This window comes from Artibeus jamaicensis, unplaced genomic scaffold (assembly GCF_021234435.1).
Source record: "Artibeus jamaicensis isolate MK-2021 breed Jamaican fruit bat unplaced genomic scaffold, CSHL_Jam_final contig_469, whole genome shotgun sequence".
NCBI classification, from domain to species: Eukaryota; Metazoa; Chordata; class Mammalia; order Chiroptera; family Phyllostomidae; genus Artibeus; species Artibeus jamaicensis.
In genome coordinates, this window is record NW_026521847.1 from 3,037,157 (window position 1) to 3,064,290 (window position 27,134).

Here is a 27,134-nt window from a genome sequence, read left to right on the forward strand (position 1 = left end):
GTGTCCTTGTTTCTTTCTACTTCCACATATTTGGGAAGCATTTTTCAGAGGCCTCCATCTCAACTTCTTCTCTCCAGTCCCCATCTCCACTTTCTTTCCTCCCTCTTTCTTCCTATTTCCCCTCCTTCACCCTTTCCTCTCCCCATCTCCACTGTTCTGTATGTTTGACTGAACTTTCTTTTTACTGTTTGTTTAATAAAAGATTTCTTTTGTTTCTATTTTAAAAAGTGGTTGAGTAATAGTCACATACTGACTTGGGAAATATAAACTGATGTATCATATCTGAAGAGTGATTTGGCAATATGCCACATACATCAAATATTTTAGAATGTTCATATACTCTGAAATCCATTTCAAAGAAATTTATACTGATGAATAAATCAAGTGTATAAAAGTTACTTCTACAAAGTGGTTCACCTTGTTCTTTAAATAGTCAAAAATGGTAAATGACCTTAACATTCATAAATAGAAATAAAAAATGTGAATTATAATTCATTAATATATACTATGCACTCATCCAAATTAACATAAAAATCAGTATGTAGGGACATGGAAACATGGCCCCATACTATGGGGCCAAGGAAGAAACAATTTGAAAATTGTCATAGAATATGATCTTTTTATTTTTAAAAAGATGTCTTTCTGCCATATTCATATCTCATCTGTGTACATGTGAATAAAGAAGTCTAGAAGGGTATATATCACAATATTAAACATGATATATGATGATTTTACTTTTTGTGTTTGTCTATATTTTCTGATTTATTTGGTGATGTATGTGCTTAAAGTGTTTAATGAAAATAAATCATTAAAACTACATCCACTTTGGAAAAAAGTGGTGAGGGAAGATCTATTTCTTTACCCTTAGCCCAACTTCCCCTTCTGAAAGGAAGGCCACTTCTTACTCATGATCATTTAGGTTCGTGTATGCCTCTGGTTCCCCTCCTTCTTGTATGCGCCCCCAAAGTCCACATCTCTCTTGCAAACACATCTTCCCAGGCTGGGGAACACCATAAAAGCTCAAGAGGGGCTCTGCTGACCCAAATGCCTGTCACAGGAGTGTTCCCAAGGAGTACAAGTGCAAGTGAATGTCTGTGGAACAAGGCTTCTATGGCCAAATATGTTTGGGAAATGTTGGATAAAATAGTCAGATTTTCTATTGCATGAACATTTCACAGGGAATCCCTAAGAGCAGAACAGAGCAATAGCATTTCCCAAACCACAGGCACACAGGACCCTTGTCCACGGTCCACTTTAGGTTACCTTTTGAGTAGCAGAAAGGAGATGGCATCACTTGGTCCTCTGAATCTGATTGGGCCTTCCTACTGGAACCACTCAGCTGGGGCTAATCTCCCTGCCATTGGGCTATCAATCCCTGATGAGCAGACAGTGAGCTGTGTTCTTCTTTCCCACTCCCTATCCTGTCCTTTCTTGGTCCACAGCATCATAGGGAGGATGGAATTGGGGGAACCTTTAACTAAAGGGTTTCATCCTCTGTCATTCCCCATACAGCTAGCTCTCCTGCAGCAGTGGCTTCAAGCCATGTCTGGTGCCTCAGAGATGCCTGTGTTCCCTCATGCCTGCTGCAGAGCTCAGCACAAGAGGAAGGTTCTGACAGAGGGCCGGGTCTTGGAAGACCTATCTTTGTGGGTAGGGGAAGAGAGGCCAGGGGATTGTGAATTAGATGGTATGTCTTTGCTGTCCCCTCTTGGGGTAGAAGTTAGGGAGCAGCAGAAAGCTGCACTGGTGTGAGGGCCAGCGGGGTGAGTAGAGGCATGGGGAGGAGGTTGTGAGCCCCCAAGGGGAACCATATTCTCATGGTGCAGGATGATAAAGCACAGGGAAAGAGAGGCAGCCCTCCCTGCTGTTCAGGGCCTGAACAGAGCATGCAAGGCCCAGAGAGGGGCCAGGACAGGGCAGCGTGGTGCAGAGATAAGGGTGTGGTCAGGTCAGCCACCGGATGCCCTCTTATGCAAAAGGCTAGGGCCTGGGCAGATACTGCAGTAGAGACCAGTATGGAATGAGCTGCATGGACCCAAGAAGACAACTTGAAAGGAGGAGGGAGCATGGATGGGCCCATAATAGGGAGTTGAACGGAAGGAGCTTGGTTAAACCTGAAGACACAGAGCTATGCTATGTGTCAAGTTAAAGTTCCTGTTCCCAGTGGGTGGGGGGCTCATAAGGAGGGTCTCATCCTCTCTAGGCTCCCACCCCCCAGAGAAGAGCTGGGGCTCCATGGAGGCTGACCTTGGCATGGGCAGCAGTGACGAGGCTAGTCCACTGCTCCAGGGGCTTGGTCCTATACAGTTTGGAGGGGATGCAGCTGGGCAGAAGCTCCTGGATTGCCTCTCTCCCAAATGAGGCACCGAGCTGCACGTAGCAGTGCTGGGCCAGCAGCTCCACGAGCCCTTCCTCCTGCACAGCCCAGGGCAGACATACAAGTAAGGGAAGAAAAGTGAGAGCCTTCCCTCCCCTGCGAAGCCTCTGATGATGCCCCAGTGCTCACCCCAGCATATCAGAGATGACCAGCATTCGGGCAAGAACCAGGAACATGAACAGCCACCAGGCCTGAGGCCTTCTCCAGGCAGAACTTGCCATTTCCCCAACTCAGTGGGTGAACTCACCATATGCCATTGACTGGGCCCTAACAAGGGGTGTTCCCTGTGCTCCTCTCCTAGCCCTCAGGAAGCCATGAAGAGGTGGAGGAGGCCCAGGTGGAACCCTGACATCACTGGCTGTGTGGGGTGAATGTGAGCAAGGACTTCACCCTGTCTTACCCAGTCCTCACTTGTCAAAGGTGACTAGTGGCCACCCTGAAGGACTTCTGCAAGAACTCAGTTGAGTGGGATCTTGTATGAGGTACCCAGAATAGAATCCCCTCTCCAGGGATCCCACAGGTATAAAGTTGCCCTGTGCTCCTAGGAGACCAAAATCCTGTGGCTGCCTGCCCTCTGGGATCCTGTACTCTAAGCCCCTCTCTTTGCCCACTGTCCCACTCTAGGCAGGCTTCCAGTCCTGAGAACATCTTCCTCCTGATTCAGGCACAGGGAGATCTGTACCAGCTGAATAGGTGCACCACTTTCCCAGGGCTTAGGTACATGTTCTCCCCTCCCTCAATTCTTACAACCATACAAAGGGCTCTGCACTTTCTAGCTGAGGGCCTGAGGCTCAGAGGTGATATAAGAATCCAAGGTCACAATGCAAGGAAGAGGCACAGGCAGGACTTCAACTAGTGCTAGGGCTTCAAGGCCACATGCTTAATACCAGGCCCTGCTGCCCCATATACAGCTGCCATTAATGAGGCAAGGCAGGCCTGGAGCTGATGAGAGACTTTTCCTGCCCATTCCTGTACACGGGCCCTAGAAGCATGAGCAAACCTGTGGGCCAAGGGAAGAGGACATGGAGGCCCAGCAGTGGGGCCTAGGGACCTGTATTCCATGCATATATCCCCAGACCCCATACCTCTGCCTCTGCCCCTGCACATCCCTTAGCCCTGCCCTGTTCTTGTCCCCACGGCCCCTGTGGCCTGCCCTGCAATGCTGTGGTGGGTCAGTCCCAGGCCCTGACAGCTGTGGTACCTCCTCACCTTCTCAAAGCTGTACTCGCCGGACCATACTCCATGCAGAACTTGGCGGTAAATGAGCTCAGTGCTGACAGCATCCTCTCGGGAATCATGCCACGGGGTAAAGAACTCCTTCCGGAAGTAGAGGCGCCAGGGCGAATGGCGCTCACTCTCACCCCTCTCCCGGGCCAGCTGCTCACACTGGCCAATGGCATCCATCACATGGTCACGCCCACTGCCCAGGGACCAGAACTGAGGCCAGAGCGAGGCAATAAGAATTAGGGTTGCTATGTACAGGCCTCATGGGGATGTCTACTCTCAGCAATCCACTCGGGACTCCTAGGGGACAGGAGTCCCTCTGGATGCCTGAGAGTTTCTCCACATAGGGGTATGGCTAGTCTATCACTCTGACACTCCTCCTTACTGGCCCCTCCCAAGGGAGGTGGGAACTGACACCATGGCCACCATGACTAGGGTGGTACACTAGACTGTCTGGTTGGTGTGAGTGAGGCTGAGACTGTGGGCATCATGTTGGGTGAGAATGTGAGTCAGGGGGAGCTTTACCACGTGGCCCCCCTACATCTACTGCATGGGAGTGTGCAGCTCTCTGTGTAAGGGGTGGGCAGGATGTGTGAGTGTCTGGTGGATGTCTGTGTGGGAGGGGTGCTCTGATGTGGCAGGGGCCAAGCAAGGTGTGCAACATGACTTTGGGGCCAAGTGCTAGCCACTGGGCTGAGAATGTGTCTGGGCAGGAGGACAGAATATCTGGTGATGAAGCATTTTTGTGAGTCTGTGAGCATGCATGTGTGAGTATGTGTATATCTGTGGATATGTAAGTATATGAGTGAGCATGTAAGTGTGTGTGCATGTGTATGTGTGTGTATATATATGAAAGTATGTGTGTCTGATAGTGCGCGTCTGTGTATAGGTGTATCTGTGAGTGTGTGTCAGTGAGCATGTAAGTGTGTATGTCTGTGTTTGTCATCTGGAAAGGAGAACAGTGGCCAGATTGGTGTGGTTCAATGGTTGGAGCTGAGCTGGGAGTGTGGGGGAGGTGGAGGATGGATGGGACCCATGGCCAGTACCTTGTCATACACAGCAACCTGGAGGGAAAAGCCCAAGTGATCAACGAGGCCTTGCTTGCGGGCGATGTGCAGACAGACTTCCCGAGACGTCGAGGCTGAGTCCACCATGACAGTTAGGTTCTCTCCAGTCACCAAGATGACCTGGATTGGGATGCGTTTCTTGGACTTGACAGCCTGGGGACAGATGAAGATTCAGTCCCTCTGCTCCAGATATCCCTGGGCTCAGCTGCCTGCCCCAGAGGCTGGCCCACTCTCTACCTCTCTCCCTAAAGTTTTGGCCATCAGATATGGCTGCTGCACTGATGGACCTGGTGGAGTAAAAGCAAGGCTGCTGTAGTGTGTGTGCTTCTTTAGGTGGTCCTCAGCAGTCTTCAGGGTGCCACATGCAGGCAAAGACCCCCTTCCAACATGAGAACCCTGAGCTCTGGGAGGGTGAGTGACTGAAACTCACAGACGGTCAGAATAACTCTTAGACATTGCTGAGTCCTGGACTTGAGCATTTCTGACACATGGGAGCTATAGTTCCCTTTGTGCATAATAGGGAGTGAGCACACTCATACAGCTGCTACGAGTTCATGTGCGACTCCAGGGCTCATGAGCCGAGCAGGTAGAGGAAGAGGAGAGGCGCTGTGGACTTGGGTGGCAGGGTGAGAATGGGAAGAAGTATAGCAAAAGGTGACCCCAGTATGGGGCACCAAGGGACACAGGGAGTGAGGACCTTCCAGGAACCATGAGTACAGCAGGATGCAGGAGGGGCCTCCTTAATCTTTCCTGTGTCTGAATGACCCCTTCCTGAGGACACTGTGAGGTAACTGAGGATCACAGGTGATACACAGCAATGCCACCAAGGATGACAGCCTTGGAATGACCACTGCCTTCTTTATAAAATGCAAATATCCTAGGGAAAGGTAACACTTTAAGGAATTAGCAGTCATTCACACTTAAATGCTAATCAGTTTATCAGGTATGTATTTCCCCTTTAGCTAGTAGGGTCCAGAAGGAATGTGGATTTACAAGTGGGGAGAACACTTTTGAAGCCCAGGCTTCTCCTGGGGCAGCTGAGCCACAGGTGGTACTCACAGAGACCACTGGCATAGAAGGCTCTCCAAGCAAGTGGAAGAGACCTAAGGACACACTTCCTGCTGGAAACACAAAGAAGCCACCCCAGAATCTGTGCTGGAGGAGCCATGGGGGCTGGCACCACCCAACCCTGACCATCTCCCACTCCAGCTAGCCCCTACCTGCAGCTCCATCCAGGTGGGGGGCTCCATGCGAACCCCATTGGCATAGGTACGTCTCAGGCGCTCAGCACAGAAGGGTCCATAATTGGCTGGCCCTTCACCAATGAAGTTCAGCAGATACTGGTGAGAGAGGAAGGGGAAGGGAGGAGGAGGCCAGTTTCTACTTACTGCCCAGATGGGTTCTAAAAATTATAATATTCACTGTAGCTCTGTGAGGTTATAGATGTGTCAACTAACCTTACTGTGTGATCATTTTGCAATATATGCCTATATAAAATCACTACATTGTATACCTTAAACTTATGTGATACCAATTATATCTCAATAAAACTGGAAACAATTTTTTAAAATTTTAAAATGATAATAGTGTTGGCAAAACACAGTCTCACATAACACGAGGACTATAAATTGAACATTTTTTAGGATAAATTTGTCAATGTTTTAAATAGTACATGGTTTTATTAAAATGTGTCAACCCCTTGACCCAATAATTCAGACCTATCCTAAAGGCAAATACGTATGTGTGTGTGTGTATATATATATATATATATATATATATATATATACACACACACACACATGGAGGGCAGCCTCCAGCTTTCTCACCTTCAATTGCCTTTGCTGACCTTCCCTGCTGTATCCCTGGCTGATCTGGACCTTGTCACCTCCTGAAACTGTGCCACCTCCAGTGTCTGCCCAGGGCTCTATTTCCCCACTCCCATTATCTATCATTATTTAGCTCATCGAGGTATTAGCCTTTGTCCTCTTTGTCACTCATCTTTATATATATATATATATATATATATAACTATAATAAATAAATATTTTATTTATTTATTTATTCCTAGACAGGGGAAAGGAGAGGAAAACATCAATATGTGGCTGCCTCTCATGTGTCCCATTCCGGGGACCTGGCTCAAAACCCAGGCATGTGTCCTGACTGAAAATTGAACAAGTGACACTTTGGTTTGCAGGCTGGTGCTCAATCTACTGGGCCATGCTAGCCAGGGTCAAATATATACATTTTCAATCACAGTGGTGTTTATGGTGATAAGCAAATGGAAGGTGGACCAAAATATCTATTCACAAGTTAAATACTCTGTAGGATAGCTATATATACATATGAGATTAAAGATGGCATTTGAGAAAAATTTGTCACATAAAAAGACACTTGTAGAGACAAATGAAAGATACAAGAGAGTTGACATTCAAAATGTTTGATATAATGTGTTGCAAATCTGTTCAATCATGGAGAGATTTTTGTGAGAAGATGCAGCCTGGAATGATTGACTGGTGTCAAGAGTGGCCCTAGTGCCCAGTACAGATGGCTGGGGTTGACAATGCTTCCTGCTGTCCCCAAAGGCACATGAGAGAAAGTGACATCGTTTTTTTGTGTGACTACAAGTATGATACTATAGCACCACAAAAGGCCAAAAATAGTAACAGAAGTTACCTCTGGGTGTGGAGAAAACTTTTATTTTCTTTTTAGATTTTCTGCATTTCCTACATATTACTTGTATCATAACAACCAAAAGATATATTAAAGCAGTGAAGCCTGGGGCCTTTAACACTGCACCTGTCAATACTCTATCTTCATTTTTAGTTCTAGCGACCAGAGAGATGCTTCAGGCAATCCTCACTCACTGCTCAATCCTGGGACACCTTTGTGTTTTCAAGGTACATTTCCTCTACCATCTCAGAGGAGCCACCCTGGTGCCTGAGACCAAATGAACTGCAGTCCATGAATAGAGGCCAGAAAAACCAGGTCCAGTGTCCTCTTTTCCAGAAGGGAAAACTGAGATCCAAAGAGGCATAGGCACTGATGCTCATCCTGGCAAGTAGAAGCAGAAGAACTGGGCCCCAAACTGGAATTTCTGGACCTGCCCCATGGCTCAGGACAAACCCATACTCCCATGTACCCTGTTTTCCCAACCCCAGCCACTGCTCTGGGCCCTCCCCACCTTCATGAACCTCTCAGAGGGTGGGAAGCAGCCTAAACATAGGCTGAGCAGGATCCAGCCCCGGGCCACACTGGTCATTTTGAAGTTTTCCGACAGTTGCTTGCAGATCTGGCAGTAAATCTCATCCCTGAAAGACATGGACCACTAGGAGATCAGGCTGTAGGCTAGCTCTGAGAAGGGACAGGTGACTGCTTACACAGCTCCTTCTACACCCCTGGGTGGTGTCATGTCCAAGGGGCAGCCTCCAGCTTTCTCACCTTCAATTGCCTTTGCTGACCTTCCCTGCTGTATCCCTGGCTGATCTGGACCTTGTCACCTCCTGAAACTGTGCCACCTCCAGTGTCTGCCCAGGGCTCTATTTCCCCACTCCCATTATCTATCATTATTTAGCTCATCGAGGTATTAGCCTTTGTACTCTTTGTCACTCATCTTGTCCCTTCAGGATTTTGCTCCCTACCTCGCCCACTCTTCCCACAAATACCCTGGCCCTCCAGCTGTGGGGTACAGAGTCAGGGAGTGCCCACTGGTCTCCAGCCACAGTCCTGTCTTCAGTAGCATACACCTTTGTGTGACCTGATCTGCTCCTTTCTCCAACTTTACAGTTGTTTCACACCTTCTCCTTCTGCCTTGAAGTCCTTCCATTTTCTCTGAATGCAGCTACCCCACCACCACTCTATCGAGAAAAGTTGGGTCTCCTAGACTCCATTAGGAGAATCCTTCAACTCCTTGCCTTTTGACCAGCAAGAGTTAAGAGGAAGGCACAGAGAAAACATTCCCACAGGTTCACGACATTTTTATCTCTGTCTTCTCTTGTAGAGGGGACTCTTCTGGATCCTTTCTTACTTTATCAAGCCTTTATCATTTTATGAAAGTACCCCAGTTAGCCTTCCAACCTCACACATCTGGAGGCCAGCATCTTTTCCCTGGCACTCAGTGGTGAGCTGGTATTTCACAACCAACTCTTCTGGGGGGAAAAAGCCCAGAGTCATTGTATTTGCCCATTTCTATGGTGTGAATATTGCAGTCAGTGCCAATTTCAAGCTGCCAACCTGATGCTGAGTTGGAAAGAAATGTGCCTCGTGGACTCTCATGGCCTAGTAAACTCATCTACACCATACCTTTCTCAAGTCTCTACAGGGACCACCATCAACCATTCATCCAATTGGAAATCTGGGAGCAATCTTAGACTCCTTCCAGCAGCAACCACATTCTACCATCGGTCTCCTGGATGTTTTCTCTGTCCATTCCTCTTAACTCTTGCTCCCTGGGCCATCTCCCATCAGCTCTCTCTGGACCTCTGTAGCAGCCCTCTTCTGGACTCCCATCCCCAAGCTCCATCTCTTCATGTCATTGTCAGGGAGGACTTTCTGGGAGTCAAATATGGTCATGGTGTTCTCTTACTTAACACTTACCCTTACTTACCCCTATGATTAAATTAAAACTCAATTCCCAGTTGTGATAAACCACTTAGAATTCCAGACCTTTGAGCTGTTTTAAAACTTTCTGACCCTGCTCACTCTCTCTATTCTCTCTGGTGAAATACTCCTGCTTCTCATAGGTCCCTCCTGGCCCAAAAGGGCATTACAACTACTTCTTCATGGTACTCCCACTGGAATCTTATGTTAGCACAAGCAGTTATTGTATGCTCCCCAAGTAAAGGGCGACCTCCTTGAGGGAAGAGACATGTCATTTTCATCTCTGAATCCCTAGTCTAGGTACTGCCCCTGAGCAGGTAATTAATAAATATTTATTGAATGTATGGATGGATGTGGGTGGAGCATTTGCTTTGACTTGGAATTTGGCTAAGACCCCAGAACCAAAGACAAACAGATGATAATACTCAAGGATCTACTAAAAGGTGGCAGAACCAGTTCACTCCTATGCCACCTCCCACCTGCATAAGCAAAGATGAGAAATTTGAAAGGCTATTCTTGGAAAGGATTTCATAGGAGTAGAGATATTTCGGGCCTATCTCCATTTGCTCCAGATGAAGGGTATGAGGGGGCCCCCAGAAGATTGCCAATACAGATGGAGGCTATCTGTCAGAGGTGAGTCACATCTTGTTCCCCATTTGAGGTGTGCTGAGCCCCAGAAGTCCATTGTCTCACTGCAAGGTACTGAAATAAAGCAGTTTGACTGAGAGTGTTTGACTTCTGTCCCCCAAAGACATAAGTGGGGGGCCTCCACTAACAGAAAGACTGGTGTCTTCTTCCTTCTGGAGAACTGTAAGCTACCCTTGATGGCCAGGATGAAGCAAGAACAGTCAGAAGCTGGGAATGTCATTGAAGGAGCTGAGTTTCAGGTGTCTTGATGAGATCTTACACAAACAGGCAGCCCATCATTCCAGTAGGTCCCAGCAGTAAGGTTGTGATGTGTTCCATCAGCAAAGAGTTGGCAGGGAGTCTCAAGGGATCACTGAGTATCAGCCCCAACTGGAGACCAGCACTATGTGAAAGTGCCTATAGAGTTATCTGATGAATCCACAGTGTGTCTCATTTGGACACAGCTTTTATATGTCTGTCATATTGGAGGGTGTGGTGGCTACTGAGGAGTACCAATAGAACCAACTAACCAGAGTTGCCTGGTTGGTATCACTCAGGCAGCTAAAACTTGAGTGGAAACCCTGGAGTCTTACTACCTTCAAGAACCAGAGGACAGATTTTGGGGTACCTACCATAGTTGAAAAAGGGAAATCCTAAAATGAAGAGAACAATAGAAAAGGAGTCCTAAATTTTGCATATAAAACCTTCCATAGTCTCTGTTTGACTGCAAGTTTACACATGTGTGGGGCAGACTCCAGGCTGCCCAGCAAAAGCTAAAAGAACTAAACAGGGATTCCAGCTGCTACTCACCACAGGGAGACAGAGTTTAAAACCAGTCAAGTTGATTGCCTACCTGAACAAAAAGTCAACACTCTTTGAAAAAAATATAATGGAATCCAGAGTCTCTAAACATAGCATCCTCCATGGTCAGTATATAATTCAAAAGTACTAGACTTATGAGAAAATACACTCAAGTACTAGATATGTGAGGAAACAGAAGAAAAAGACCATTCTCAAGAGAAATGGCAGTCAATGGAGACTGACTCTAAAATGATCCAGATAATGATTTTAGCAGAAAAGGTTTTATTTTTTAAAATAATTTTTAAATTTTCAATTACAATTAAAGTACAATTTACAATAGACAAGTGCTAGAAGCAACCTAAGTACTCATTGGTAAATGAGTGTATCAAAAAACTGTGGTACATTTGCACAATGGAATACTAAGCAGCAGAAAGAAAGAAGGAACTCCTACCCTTCACAACAGCATGGATGGAACTGGAGAGCAGTATGCTAAGTGAAATAAGCCAGGCAGTGAAAGACAAATACCATATGATCTCCCTTCTAAGTGTTACCTAATCAATAAAACAAACAAGCAAGCAAAATAGAACCAGAGACATAGAAATAAAGAACAAACTGACAGTGCCCAGAGGGGCAAGAGGAGAGGGATAAAGAGGAAAGAAGGGGAGGGGTCATCAAGGAACATGTATAAAGGACCCATGGACAAAGACAACAGTGCGGGGGTGAGGATTGAATGTGGAAGGTGGGGGTGGGTAGGGCAGAGGAGAGGAATGGGGGCAAATGGGGACAACTGTAATTGAACAACAATAATAAAAATAAAATTAAAAATATGTATGATTTTAGCCAAAAAACATACAATAATATTTAGTTTCAGGTGTACAACCCTGTGATTACACATTTACATAACTTACCAAATGATCACTCTGATAAATCTACTACCCATCTGACACCATACATAGTTTACAATATTATTGACTATATTCCTATGCTGTACTTTACATTCCCATGACTATTCTGTAACTACCAATTTGTACTTTCTAATCCCTTCCTTTACCTTCTTTACACATTTCCTTAAACTCCCTTCCACTGGTTAACCATCAAAATGTTCTCTGTATCTATCACTCTATTTCTGTTCTGCTTGTTTGTTTATTTTGTTTTACAGATTCCACATACAAGTGAAATCATATGGCATTTGTTTTTATCTGCCCGACTTATTTCATTCAGCACAATACCCTATAGATCCATCCATAATGGTATGGATGGCAAGATTTCATTTTTTTTTATGGCTGAGTCATATTCCATACTATATGTATACCACCTCTTTATCCATTCATCTACTTAAGTTGCTTCCCTATTTTGGCTGCTGTAAATAGTGTTGCAATGAACACATTGATGCACTGATGACTTTATTTTTTTGAAATATTTTATTTATTTATTTTTTGAGAGAGGGGAAGGGAAGGAGAAAGAGTGGGAGAGAAACATCAATGTATGGTTGCCTCTCATGCGTCCCCTGCTGGGAACTGGCCTGCAACCCAGGCATGTGCCCTGACTGGGAATCGAACCTCGATACTCTGGTTCGCAGGCCCGTGCTCAATCCACCGAGCTATGCCAGCCAGGGCTCACTGATGACTTTTTAATGTAGTGTTTTGGGTTTCTTTGGATAAATACCTGGAAGTGGAATTGCTGGAACCCTCTTTGTCTCTTGTTATAGCCTTTGTTTTAAATTCTATTTTGCTGGGTATAAGTAGGTTACCCCAACTTTTTTTGTTTCCATTTTCATGAAATTTCTTTTTCCATCCCTTTACTTTTAATTTCTGTGTGTCTTTAGATCTGAAGTGAGCCTATTGTAGACAACATATATAAGGTCTTGTTTTCTTCTCTATTCAAGTTATCCCATGTCTTCTGATTAGAACATTTAATCCATTTACATTTAAAGTAGTTATTGATAGATATGTATTGCCACTTTGTTATTTATATTTTAATCTTTTCTTCTTCTTCTTAAAGAATAGCCTTCAACATTTTTTGTCATTCTTGTTTGATGGTGATGAACTCCTTTAGGTTTTTCTTGTTTGGGAAGCTCTTTATATGTCCTTTGATTCTAAATAATAGCTTTGCTGGGTAGGGTAACCTTGGTTGTAGGGCCTTGATTTTTCATTACTTTGAATATTTTGTGCCAAACCCTTCTGGTCTACAAAATTTCTGTTAAGAAATCAGCTCATGGTCTTATGGGAGCTCCCTTATAGGTACCTGCTTTTCTTTTTCTGCTTTTTAAGATTCTCTCTGCTTTTTACATTTGGCATTGTAATTATGATGTGTCTTGGTGTAGGCCTCTTTGGGGTCATCTTGTTTGGAATCCTCTGCATTCCCTGGACTTGTACGTCTTTTTCCCTCACCAGGTTAGGAAAGTTTTCAAATAGGCTCTCAATTTCTTGCTTTCTTTTTTCTCCCTTTATGATGCAGATATTGTCACGTCTGATGTTATATCAGAGGTCCCTTAAACTACCCTCACTACCCTCATTTTTTATTCTTTTTTTCAGCTTTGATTGGGTATTTTTCTACATTATCTTCCAAATTGCTGATTCAATTCTCTACTTCATCCAATCTGCTGTTGATTTTTCATTTCTGCTGTGTACTGTTCATTTCTGGCTGGTTCTTTTTTTTTTTTTTAACAGTTTCTATGTTATTTTTATACTATTGAAGTTCTCACTAAGTTCCTTGAGCATCCTTATAACCATCATTTTGAAGTCCATATCTGGTGGTTTGCTTGCCTCCATTTCATTTAGTTATTTTTCTGAAGATTTTCCTTGTTCTTTCATTTGGTATCTGTTTTTTGTTTCCCCATTTGGCTGCCTCTCTATGTTTCTGTGTGTTAGGTAGAATTACTATGTCTTCCAGTCTTGGAAAAGGTGGCTTACTGTACAAAGTACAGTAAATGTACTATAGGACCCAGTGGCATAGCCTCCTTGGTTACCTGAGCTGGGCCTTCCAGGTATACCTCCCATGTAGGATGAGTAATTTCTCTTGTTGTAGTTGAGCTTTAATTGCTGTTGATGCATCAGTGAGAAAGATTAATCCCAGGATCCATTGGCTATGACATTTGCTGTGACTACAGTGGAGGAGTTACTGTGCAGAGACCAATCCCATGGACCAGAACTTGCTTCAGCTCCCCTCGAGTGTGTTGCTTGTGGAGGTGATTTGGTCATGCTCTGGTGTGGTCTGAAGCTGGCCAGAGTGTGCTGGCTCTGGGTCCTCCCAAGATGTGTAAGCCAAGGTTAACAACATCCTGTGCCTTTCCCAGGACCACCTGGCATGAGCTACAAAGTAATCTGTAGATGGTTTCTACTTTTGTGGGCTTGGAGGTATCCAGGAGAGGTCAAGCTGTGGACTGAGTCCTGCTGCCACTAGTGCCAGGCCTCAGGCTACTTAGAAAGAGGCGTGTGGCACACTTAGGCCATATGCTGCTTGTTTGGGGTTTGTGAACATTTGAGAGAATGTAGTAAAGTCTAAAACATGAGCCATGGTAGGCCATTTGTGTGAAAAGCTACTGAGAGTGGCTGGGTGGGCCTGCAAGTTGGGTATGTCCTGGGCTCAGTGAATCACCAGGTCTGGGCAATGGTGTTAATTAGGTTGATGGAGACTCAGATATGGCTCCTGACTGTGCCTACAGGGACAGGGCTCAGCAAAGAAACAATGGCTTCTGCCAGCCCTTCTGTCTGAAAGAAAGTTGCCCTTCCAGCCCTTACTCCAGAGCCAGACACTCCAGTTCTTCCCCTTATGTCCCTGGTGCCTTTTGAGCTGCTGCCCGAACAGTGGAGCTCAAAGTGAGTCCAACTAAGTCTGGGCATCGGCCCTTTAAGAAGAGAGCCTGGGATTCCAGAAGTCCTCTGTATCACTCAGCCACAATCTCCACTGGTTTTTACCTTTAGGAATTATGGGAACTTCTTTTCTTGGCACTGGAACCCTGGGCTGGGGGGTCTACTATGGGGACAGAATTCCTTGTTCCTCAAGAAAAACCTCTGCAGCTGATATATTCCTCCCAGTTTTTAACTGCTGCTCATGGGTGTAGGGCCAGGTCATTCCATGGCTCCAACTCACCTATTAGTCTTGACTTTGCTTCTTTAGTATATCCTGTTATAGGACTTCTACACAGTTGATTCCAAGTGGTTCTCAATGATGGGTGTCCTGCAGTTTAGTTGTTATTTTGATGTGATCATGGAGGCAGCAAATACAATGTTTACCTACTCTGCCATCTTGACTGGAGGCCATAAAAGGTTTTAAAACTACTGTAACTATGCTCAAGAACATAAAGAAAACTATGTTCTTAGTACATGAATAAATAGGAAATATTCACTGAGAAATAGAAACTGTAGAACCAAAAAGAATAATTTCTGAAATAAAAAAATACTGGATGGGTGTAACAGCAGATGGGAAGACAAAAGAAAGACCAGTTAACTTAAAGGTGGATCAGTAGAAACTATTCAATCTAAAGAACAAAGACAAAAGTGAAAAAAAGAAAAAGAAAAAACCCCACAGGGACCCGAGGGACAATATAAAATAGTCTGACATAGGTTTAATTAGAGTTTAAAGAAAAAGAGAGAGGGTGGGGGAAGAAAAGAGCGAGAGAGAGAATAAAGTAGAAGACTTATTTGATGAAATAATGACCAACAATTTCCCAAATTTGGGTAAAAATAACCTAAAATATGTGAACCTCCAAAATACGAGTCTGTCCCTGAAAGCAGTATATTTATTAAAATTTGCTGAAAATATAATTTCTGTAAATAAAGTTGTATATAAAGCAAGATATACATTTTATAAATGAGGAGTTTGCTGCCTTGTAGGACCCTACATTATAGGTTGTTATGAGATAAATCACTTAGCCCAAGATGAATCTGTTTTCCTAAAACCCATGGGATTTACCTAAGAGCAAGTAAAGGTCCCTTAATGGTCATAATGTCTGCTGTATTGAGACCCAGTCTATAGGTCCCAGGACAGGGAGCAGGGAGAGGAGGGGGGTGTCTTGAGGATAGGGAGCAGAGAAGGAGGCTGTGGCTATGGGCTGAGATCAAGTGAGGGGGTCTGATATTCTAAATGGGAGAGATGAGAGTGGGGACTGACCTGAGGCTGGGCTTCAGGATGGCATAACTCACAATGAAGTGCACCTTCTCTAGGTTGGACATGGGTCGGTCTGAGATAGAGCCATCAGACTCGAATGCCTTTTCTCCAAAATTCAGTTGGTTGGCAACCTTGAAACCAAAAAACAGAAGTTAGGACCACTGTGATTTTCCCCATTTTCAAAGTAAACAGGGTTGAGATGGGAAGCAAAAGCCTGCAACCTTGTGGGTGGCAGAAGTGGGAGCTCCTGGCCCTGAGCTCACCTGGCCTGTGACCTGGGAGGAGCGTTTCAGTTTCATGAAGGAGATGTCTTTGGTCCCTCTGTTTCTGAGGCTGGGCCTCTGTGGACAGAGACAGTTTGTAAGTGAAGGTGAACAAGGGCAGCACCTCAACGCTGCTAACCTGACAGCCTAGAGTAGAAGAGTGCCCATCTCACCCAGCCATTTCCTATCCAATTTCTAAAACATCTCAGCTGGATTTTGCAACATGTACACATGTTCAGCATCATCCTCAATCCTGGGTGAGGACACAGAAGAAAGGGAAGGTGAGAGATGAAACAAGGCTGGTCTGCCAGTAACTGGCTCTCTGGGAGGGCTCAGGACCTTTATGACTCCAAAGTTTGAACCAGTCACCAGTAAAAACCTCTGAGCTGGGGCTGGGTCTGAGCCCAGGGGCCCTGGACAGCTCTAGGCCATAGTCATTCTCAGTGAAAACTGGGTGAATGAATTGGAATATGCTCTGCCGTGTCAAGGTGGGAGCCCTGCCAGGGTATCAAAAGAATCTAGGTTGCAAGGCTATCAGGACCCACTGATCTCATTAGACAGAGGTCACATCTTGTCTTGATGGTGCCATGAGACATGGCTGTCAACATTAGAGCTGAGCATGGGACTGGGCTTGAGCAGGGGTCAGCCCAGGTCCCAGGGCTAGGCACAAGCTTCTAGCTGGGGAAGCTGGTTTGCCAGACTCAAAAAGTGACACACATTAGCTGGCTCTATTTGCAGATGACATGAGTGTCTACATAGAAAATTCCAAGAAATCTATAAAAGTGAGTTCAGTAATGTTGCAGGATACAAGTTAACACATTAATCAATTACATTTTTCTATAGTAGCAAAGGAATACTAGTAGCAAAATTAAAATATAGTACCATTTACAATCTCAAAAAAACCCTATATGTGTAAGTCTAGTAAAACATATGTGGGGCATGTGTGCTAAAAACTACAAAACACTGATGAAAAAAAATCAAAATAGACCCAAATAAATGGAGTTCATGGATTGAAAGATTCAGCATAACAGAAATTTCAATTATCCTCAAATTGACATACAACAAAATTTCTATCAAAATACCAGCAAGATTATTTTTATAGATATGGGTAAGATTATTCTAAAACATATATGGAAAGGCAAGGAGCCTCGAATAGCTAAAACAACTTTTAAAAAAAATAATAAGGTGGGAGAAATTAGTATACACAGCTTCAAGACATTATATATGTGCAGTCAATAGGACAACATGACATTTGTAGAGGGACAGACACATAGATCCATGGGACAGAATAGAGAACACAGAAATAAACCCATTAATTTGCACAATTGATTCTTGACATAAGTACAAAATCAATTCATTGAATAATGAAAATCAGAGGTCTGACCTCAGGAAAACCAGTCCTGCTTCTCCCTGTGCTCAACCTCCAGAGGGGCACCATGGCTGGAATGCCTCTCAGGGTTCCTTGCCTGAGTGGCTGCCAGCCTCCACAGCAGTCCCCAGCTGACTTGACATTCCTGTCTCTCATGGTATGTGACTTCCAAGACTAGGCATTGCAGCTTCCTTCTGGCTTTCTCTCTTAGATTACTCACTGTAGAGGAAACCATGTTGTGACAACACAAACAGCCCTGTGGAGAGACCCATGTGGCAAGGCACTGAGGCCTTCTGCCAACAGCCACCTGAGGGGCATCTTGGAAGCAGATCTAGTCCCACTGGAGCCTTGAGATGATAACCGTCCTTGTCAACAACTTAACTGCAATCTCACGAGACCTCGAGCCAGACCTAAGCAGGTAAGCCCTCAGAAACTATGTGAGATAATAAATGTATGCTTTTCCAAGCTGCCAAGTGTGGGGGTACTATGGTGTGAAGTAATAGATCATTAATATACACCACAGAGTCCATACCTCTAGAGACCAGGGCTTGAGCCTGGGCATCTTCCATGTAATTCCAGGCTGGATGTGTCCAAGTGATCCTGGGCTGCAGAATAAGCCTGCACACAGTTTGCCCACAGGGCTTGATGTATGGGGCAGTCATAGGCTCCTGCTGCTGGAGGGCCCATGTGCAGTCACTGCTATTCCTTTGGACTACTCTTGGTTGGTTCAACTAAGATTATATCATGAACTAAATCCTTCAGAAGCACTTCTGACCAACTATGAATGTCAGTTAACCTTCCATCAGAGGTTAGGGTAGAACACTAGTTGACAGCTTGGACTTCAAATTCAGTGCAATAAATTCAAAGCCCAGTTCTGTCGCATGTATTCACTGTGATTTAGCAGTAACTCACTTCACTTCTCAGCTTCTTTAGCTATAATAAACATAAAGATCCCTACCTTATAGGGTTGGGTGACTTGAGAATTTACTGAAGAGAAGCTACTGGCTCATAGCACATTGTTAGTCAGTAATATCTGTTGTTATTATTATATGCATTTGACTCCTGATCAAGTAAACCCAATGTTCTAAGCTTGGGACCTTCTCCAATGATGACCACATAATTCAAAATGTCTTTAGTGTAATGCCTGACTCATGAGTTCCTGAGTGCAGTTCAAGAATTAAAACAAACAAGCAAGCAAAATATAACCAGAAACATTGAAATTAAGAACAAACTGACAGTAATCAGAGGGGAGGGGGGAGGGAAATAACATGGGAAAGAAGGGAAAGGGTCATCAACAAACATGTATAAAGGACCCATGGACAAAGCCAAAGGGGGGTAGGATTAAGGGTGGAAGGTGGGGGTGGGTAGGATGGGGGAAAGTGGTGGTGGGAAAATGGAGACAACTGTATTGGAACATTAATAAAAAATGATTAAGGACTTCCGCCAAGATGGAGGCATAGGTGGATGTGCCGTGCCTTCTCACACAACCAAGATTAGAGAAAACTAAATATTAGCAACAGAAAACACAGCCAGAACACGGAAAATTGAACTTTTCGGAAGTCCGTTAACAACAAATTCTTCAGCCTGACCGGTAAGGGGCGAAACCAGCGGCTGGCGGAGCAGGGTTGCACAGGAGGACTCAGCCAGACACACTCAGGCCCGCGGAATCCAGGCGCAGGGTCAGACCCAGTGAGCGACCCAGCGAGCAACCAGGCGAGCGACCGCGGGGGAGACAGCCGGGGCCGGGGCTGCGTGTTGACTGAGGTCGCGCATTTGTGCGAGGGTGGACAGGCGAGGGAGTGGGCGGTTGGACCGGGCCGGCAGGTCCCCGCGGCAAGCGGCAGTGGAGGGCGCCGCCATTTCCCTGCTCTGACCCCACCTCCACATACAGCGTCATAACCCAGCGACTCTGAGTAGCCCCGCCCAGGTGAACCACCTAAGGGAGAAGCGACAGAGGGGGTCGCCATTTCCCCGCTCTGGCCACGCCCCCACATACAGCGTCACAACCCAGCGACCTGGGAGTCCAAGGCGCCACTTCTCACACTTAAAGGGCCAGAACAGACCAAGAATGACGCAGGAGGATCTCAGAGCCCCAGAGCCAATAAATCTAAGCGATGCAGAAATAGCAAAACTCACAGACGCACAGTTTAAAACATTGGTGATCAGGATCCTCACAAAACTGGTTGATTATACCGACAAATTAGACAAATATATGAAGGCGAAACTAATTGAAATGAATGGAATTGCACAGGACACCAATAGCAATGAAAAGGAAACTGGGACTCAAATCAATGGAGTGGACCAGAAGAAAGCAAATAATGGCCAAACAGAAAAGAGTCAAGAAGCAAGAATTCAAAGAAATGAGGAGAGTCTTAGGAACCTCCAGGACATCTTTAAACGCTCCAACATCCGAATTATAGGGGTACCAGAAGGGGGACAGGCACAGCCACCAGTGGAAAACTTATTTGAACAAATAATAAAGGAGAATTTCCCCAATCTGGCAAAGGAAATAGACTTCCAGGAAATCCAGGAAGCTCAGAGAGTACCAAAGAAGTTGGACCCAAGAAGGAACACACCAAGGCACATCGTAATTACATTAGCCAAGATTAAAATGAAGGAGAGAATCCTAGAAGCAGCAAGAGCTAAGGGGACAGTCACCTACAAAGGAGTCCCCATCAGACTGTCAGCAGATTTCTCAAAAGAGACCTTACAGGCAAGAAGGGGCTGGAAAGAGGTATTCCAAGTCATGAAATCTAAAGACCTACAACCAAGATTGCTCTATCCAGCAAAACTTTCATTTAAAATGGAAGGACAGATAAGGTGCTTCTCAGATAAGATCAAATTCAAGGAGTTCATCATCACCAAGCCCTTATTATATGAAATGTTAAAGGGACTTATCTAAGAAAAAGAAGTTAAAGAAACATGAACAGTGAAAGGACAACAAACTCATAGTTATTAACAACCACACCTAAAACGAAAGCAAACTAAAAGGACAGCTAGATCAGGAGTGGAAACATAGAAATGAAGATCTCAAGGAGGGTTAGCAACAGGGGAGTGGGAGGAGGAGAAGGGGGGGAAAGGGACAGAAAATAAGTAGCATAGACAGTAGATAGAAAATAGAAGGGGGGCAAGAATAGCATGGGAAATATAGAATCTAAAGGACTTGAGACACATGGTCATAAACTAAAGGGGGGGTGATGGTGGGCATGGGGGGTAGGGTGGAGGGGAATAAAGGGGAAATAGAACAACTGTAACAGCATAATCAATTAAAAAAATAAAAAAAATGATTAAAAAGATAAAAAAGACAAACTTCTGGGATTAGAGAGTCCTGGCTTGGGCCAGGTTCAAGGTGGTACATGAGAGGGGACTCTGTGTCTTGTCCCCTTTTCCAGGCTTCCCCTGGGGCCTTGGGCCTGGCTGATGCCTAGTGAGTGTTTCCCCTTTTCTGTCACCATCTCCATCCACACACCTGTGCATATTTGTGCTGTGGAGACTGGGTGTTGCTGTCCTTGGCCATGATGTTATGGGTCTGCTGCATCACTGAGTTGTCACTCAGGTGGTTTCTGGCAAAGAGCACTGGCTCTGGAAGGTCACCCATGAATCTCAGGATGATGGGCCACACGGCCAGGGCACCCTGGGGAAATTGAAACAGAGATCCCAGCTGGAACTCAGCTTGCAGCATGGGGTCCACAGTGCAGACCAGGGGCTATGGGGGTGGCTTGAACCACTAGAAACCAGACAACTGCTAGGTACCGAGCAGTCAGCATTATCCTCATGGTAGAGCAGTGGATATTGAAGGTGCTTCCGGATATGAGTGTGGCTGGCTGATTTCTGGAAGTAGGTTGCAGCAAATTTGGGGAAGCTGTACTCAGCAAGGCTGTCCATGTCCTCCTCAGGGTCCTCCACCATGGGAACTGTGTCCAGGTCAACCTCGGGCAGTTTCTGGGTCTTTGTTTCCACATTCTGGGGACCCATGAGAAGGAGGGAGAAACATTAGCCTTCTTTTCAGATGTCATTCTTTCAAAGGTATGCATTTCTGGATGCCAGGAAGCCCCAAGAAGGGTCTGTCTGGTTATGTACCAGGTGCAAAGCCATCTGTCCACTCCCCCTTGTGTTGGAGACCTCTCCCACCCCACACTCTTGTTGGCCCCTGGTAGACTGCTGACTGAAGGATGGTCCTCGGTGTAAACTTCTCAGCCACCTGAGGACCCTTAGAGCCCCTGGCCAGCAGACATAGTCTCTCTAGGCTCCCTGCCCTCCTGCCTGCCCTCTGTCAGGTGCCCCTCTTGTGGAGGTGGCCCCTGTATCCCTACTAAACAGATGGAAGGGGAGGTGTATCATGTGTGCACGTACATGCATGAGTGAGGGAAAAGGCATGAAGCCCAGAACAGTGTGTGGTGAGAGTTAGCAAGACAGCTTTGGGAAGTTGCTTTTCTCCCACCCTGCTACCTCCCCCTCACACACTGCTTCTTCCTGCCAGTGGTCATTAGTTCTCAGCATCAGGTCCCAGGTACAGTCTGCAGAGCAGCAGCCACCAAAGTGCTCTGTGCAAGGGGTCAAATACAGGGGTAGAGGTGCCTGACTGAAAGCCCAATATTGTTTGCATATTAAAGGATCTAGAAAGTCTTGCAGGTAAGAAACCTGCTTACCTTGAAATTGTGAGACCACAAAATGCCATTCTCCCATTTTCTCTGCACACTCACCAAGGACTGAAGAACACACTTCAGCACCCATCCTGCCAACTCCCCCACTGAGTCTGCTTCTCATGAGCCTAGAGGCTGACTGAGGTCTGGACTGGGTGAGCCCATCCCCTCCCTGTCCAGATGGATCCTTGAAGGACAGGGCCTGTCTTACCTCAGAGTGAGGTGAGGCCTGGCCCTCCTGCCCCGCGATCATGGATGGGAGGAAGCCAAACACTTGCTCCACCATCTCTGTGTCTGTAACAGTGTTGTAGATTGACTTGCGCTTCCTGGTGGGTGGAGAACTCAGGCTCTTTGTCTCTTCACCTGGGATGACCAGCAGCCCCTGCACACACATCCCATGGGGAAGGTTATCCACAGACTCTGCTGGGGCAAGTACCTCACAGAAGCCAAATAAACCTGTTCCTGCCATCATCAATCCAAATCAATGTATTTTCCTCTAAAGTCCTAAATAGTAATAACTAGAGTGACTAGAGATTAATCAGCCTGGGCTTTTGATTTCCCAGTGGAGAATCAGGTCCAGAGAGAGAGGTTGCCTGCTTGTCCTTAGACCCACATGGTCCCTGAGGTACTGCCTCAAACCCAGGACCACCAGAACCTCACATCAAACCTACCTCATCCTTTATTCAAACAGCACCCAGCCTCTGCTGGGAGAGGTGCTAGGGCCTGTACTAACACACACAGGGTTAAGTCTAGATTGTGGCCTGCCTGCGGTCACATGGGTGCAGAAGCAGGCTGCTGACATATCCGAGGGTCTATTCTCTTACTTGCCCTGGCCACTATGACAGTAATGTGCTCACTACATCCAATTTTCATCAATAGAGTGGGATAAATTTCATCCTAGCCCCTCTTTTTTTCCTCACAGTTTTTAGCTGACTGAAGTTTAGTCTCAGGTGCCCTCTAGGGCAAATGGGATCATATGCTACTGCCTGCTCTCTGCCCATCAGCTTCTCCTGTCCAGATGCCCAAAGGCTTCTCTTGGTATTCCTCTGTGCCAAGCTCTCCTGCCACAGGCCAGAAACCAGAGGCCTTTGCTCTTCTCCATGGAACTGGGGCCTCTCATAGCTCATCTAGCCCTGATTTTCTGTGCCTTCCAGAAGATACACCAGTGCTCCTAAGAAATAGTACCCAAGGCTAACAAGAGGGGACCAAGGTGCTTGACTTCCAGGTTCTACCCTGCTGTCATAACCTAGGGGGTGACCTAGGTGTCCAGATGGCCTGAGGGCCTGCTGTGGTAATAACTTTGAACAGGAAGGAGATAGGACTATCTGGTGAGTGGTCAATATTGCTGCCCAGTCCTCCTGCCTGCCCTCCCCACCAGGGTCCCAACTGGGGCCTCAGGAGAGCAGTGACCACCTACATTGGCTTTCTGCCGCCAAAAATTCTGTCGGGCAGCCATGCCCCTGGCATATGCCTGGATGACCAATACTGCCCTCCTTTTGGCCTGTACTTCCAGGCGCACCAGGTAGCCCCTGCAAAGGGCCTGCAGTTGGATTGTCCTCTTCCGAAAGGCCTCGTACTGCCTCACCAGCAGGTGGCTTCGGGTGATGGCCTGCAGGCGCTCAAAACCCAAGAGGATCTGAGAAGACAAGAGAGATGTGCACTCACAAGAGTGTCTGGGCCCAGAGGGACATAGAGCACAGAGATGTCCTTTCCAAGACAGAGAGCAGGAGACAGGTAGTACTCCCAGGAGACCTTGGAAAGTAGCTTTATAGTTATCTGCTTTTTGGCAAAAAGCTGATGCTAAAATTTTGCACACCTGTGAGCACAAGCATATTAAGTAAGTTATTACTTGAAAAGCACTTAGAATAGAGACTGGCATGCAGACAAGTGCCAAATAAGTGTTTATTAAGTGGCATAAATAATAATATGATCTATGGGTGGCCAGTGGTAGAAAATTTGAGTGTCAATGGAAGATGGAATTCCAGAAACTCTGCTTTTCAGACCTACAGCAAAACCTAGCCAATTTCTCAGGAGCTAGCACACCTGTGTGGAGGCCTATGGCTGGCTCCATCAAATTAATCCCTCAAGGATCTTAAAAATAAAGAAGAAATAATAAATTGGTGAACACCCCCCTTTATGCTGCAAATATGCTCTGGGACACAAGAGTTCCTGATGCCCCTAGATGAGCCTTATTGGTTTATCAAAGACCAACTAAACAGGGCTGAGTGTCACACTCATCCTATGGGCTTGGATGTCACACAGACCTGCATGCAAACTCCAGCTCTACTGCTCACTAACTCTGTGCTTTTGGGGAAATTACTTAACCTCTCTAAGATTTATTCCCATGACATATAGAATTATATTTATTATTCATAATAAATATAATGGTGCACTTAAAGCACCAGGCCCAAGTAGCCTGTCCATCCTTGTCAGTTGGCTTTATGCCTTTGCAAGCATGAAACATGGACAGGCCTGAAATCAGTTTTGCTTATGTGACCACTGCATGTCCAAAACACAGTCACATCCATAACAAAGGCAAGCAGTCAAGTGAGGCTCAGTGAGGCATGGTCAAGGTTGTCCTGGTTCTTTGCTGAACAGGCACTCATTAGCAGTATCTATGGCCAAGAAAAAAAATATGAATTGCTTGAAACAGAGAATAATTGATCCATTAACTTATTTTGTAGCCTGGAAATTGGAAAAAGATAGCTATTATCTAATTTCAGAGAAGGAAATCTCATTTTAGCTATGGAGATGTCCAAAATGCTGCAGGAGAACACTTTGAAGCCCATGAACCACGTGACCCAGAACTATGCTAAAAAAGAAAGTGTGTGGGGTATTGAGTCTGGTAATTCAAGATCTGTTATCACTGCCTGTTAGTGATCTAATCCTTCCTGCCTGAGCTCTCATGCTCAGATAAACTGTTAACATCTGTTTTTATTGGACAGTTATCCATTTGCTCCTGCAGCCCCAGCTCCAAAGTCAGCTCTACTACCAGCTTGAAGTTCCTCTTGTTGCAGTAGCCTCTCCACCCTGCCTGAAGAGTCACAGCTGCGCGGCGCTGCCTCAGAAACTCTTTCCTAGAAAGAAATGCAAGTCAGAGTTGTGTAACAACCTAGTACATTTTAAAGTCTTTGGGGGTAAAAACTGTTTTTTAAGGAGAGAGGGATAATAAAATGTTGGGGAAAATAAATTCCTATAGCATTTCTTTTCTAGAAGCCTTTACAAGCCAAAGGAGACATGTTAGGAACTTAAAATCTACTGCCAACAGTAGATTTGTGAATGAGGGCAGTCCACTTTTTAGAGTAATCAACAACATCCTCATTCATTCCAAAAGTCTATGAGGAGGATAAAATCCATTTCCAATATTTTATTCCTTGCCAGAATGACCCTCCTCTGGTTGCTAACCCAGGTGTCCTGGTAGCAGGAACCAGAAGTTTCAAGACCAGAGCTCCTCTCTGGAGACAGATCAAGGCAGGAGGGCAGCCTCCCAAGCTCTGGCAGCCTAGCCAGCTCCATCCAATGGCTCCCTCTGCAAGGAGCTGGTGGGCTGAACACGGAGAGAGTAACCTGAAACTTGGCCTCTCTGGCGGTGGAGACAACCCCAGGTGAGTTTTATACATTTGCATTTATCTTTTGTTTCACATTTAACTTAGTTTCCTTATCACTTCTAATAATTTTTCAGGGTGTTTTCTTGGGTTTAGAACAGCAGATCTCAATCATATTAAAAATCAACTGTAGGGAGTGGGGGTGGGATGGGAGGAAAATCAGAAGAACGTATTGTACAAATTTCCAGTTCCAAGATAAGTAAGTACTAGTGACATAATGTAAGAAAGTACTAGTGATGTAATGTGCATGATGATTATAGCCAACACTGCTACATCATATATATGCAAGTTTTTAAGAATAAATCCTAAGAGTCCTTCTCACAAGGAAAAAAGTTATTTTTCTTTTTCAATTTTATATGAGATGATGAATATTTGTTAAGCTTACTGTGGTCCTCACTTCATGACATATATAAGAGCAGATCACCTTAAACTTATACAGTGTTCCATGTCAATTATATCTCAATAAAATTGGGGGAAAATCATCTGGGAAATTTCAATATTTATTGACATCTGTGCCCTGTCCAGTCTAAGTTTGAATCTGTTGATAGGAGTGGAGAATATATATCTGCATATATAGCTAATATTTTTGGTGCCTGTGCATATACAGATGATTCTAATATGAGGTAAAATTAAACAACTGAATTATCTAAAAATAAAGATAATTTTTCTTCTTTCCAATATACCAGTAGTTTTTCAACTGGGGGTGATTTTGGTCCCCAGATACATTTGGCTATGTCCAGAGACATTTTTGGTTGCCATGACTGGGATTAGAGGAGGGTGCTACTAGCATATCCTGAGTAAAGGCCAGTAACACTGTAAAACATCCTAGTAATACAATGTCCACGACAGTCCTCTACAATAAAAAGTTATACAATCCAAAATGTCAACAGTGCTTAAATTGAAAAACCCTGGTTTCTATCTTTTCTTTAATTATCTTGTCTAGTTGTATTGGTCATAACAGCAGTAACATCATTACTCATCAATGGAGATCACTTCTGAGAAAATGAAGTAGACATATTTTTCCCTATTCCTCCTGCTAACCATAACTAAAATCCCTGGACATTATATATAAAACAAACATAAGAAGGCTCTGAGCTATGGCTGGTGTGGCTCAGTGGATTGAGTGCTGGCCTGTGAACCAAAGAGTCACTCACTGGTTTGATTCTCAGTCATGGCACATGCCTGGGTTGTGGGCTAGGTCCCCAGTGTGGGGCACACAAGAGACAACCTCACATTGATGTTTCTCTCCCCTTCTCTATTCCATCCCCTCTCTGTAAAAATAAATAAATTAAAAAAACAAAGGCTCTGAAAAGTGGAGAGAAGAAAGTAGACCAGCTAGGTACCTCAGGCCCAAGGAAGGACACAGAGGTAACTTCTTTGGGTCTTCTTTCTGCCTCATATATCCTAGACTAAGAGCTGGTAAAGTCAGAAATCCAGAAATAGCAATGAACAG

The 27,134-nt window shown here is 45.2% G+C and overlaps 1 protein-coding gene across 5 annotated transcripts in view; it reads right to left on the reverse strand.

Moving 5' to 3' along the window:
* Positions 1 to 27,134, reverse strand: part of MYO7B (myosin VIIB) — a 117,868-nt gene that overhangs the window by 13,227 nt on the left and 77,507 nt on the right. For all 5 annotated transcript variants that reach the window (XM_053667387.1, XM_053667385.1, XM_053667388.1 and 2 more), the window contains 12 exons: positions 25,069 to 25,153; positions 23,494 to 23,712; positions 22,288 to 22,458; positions 21,187 to 21,396; positions 20,903 to 21,067; positions 16,065 to 16,142; positions 15,805 to 15,932; positions 7,850 to 7,976; positions 5,889 to 6,008; positions 4,648 to 4,821; positions 3,587 to 3,814; positions 2,248 to 2,415 (listed from right to left, as the gene is read on the reverse strand). In XM_053667387.1, coding sequence (XP_053523362.1) covers positions 2,248 to 2,415; positions 3,587 to 3,814; positions 4,648 to 4,821; positions 5,889 to 6,008; positions 7,850 to 7,976; positions 15,805 to 15,932; positions 16,065 to 16,142; positions 20,903 to 21,067; positions 21,187 to 21,396; positions 22,288 to 22,458; positions 23,494 to 23,712; positions 25,069 to 25,153 — 1,873 coding nt within the window. The remainder of the gene's footprint in view (positions 1 to 2,247; positions 2,416 to 3,586; positions 3,815 to 4,647; positions 4,822 to 5,888; positions 6,009 to 7,849; positions 7,977 to 15,804; positions 15,933 to 16,064; positions 16,143 to 20,902; positions 21,068 to 21,186; positions 21,397 to 22,287; positions 22,459 to 23,493; positions 23,713 to 25,068; positions 25,154 to 27,134) is intronic.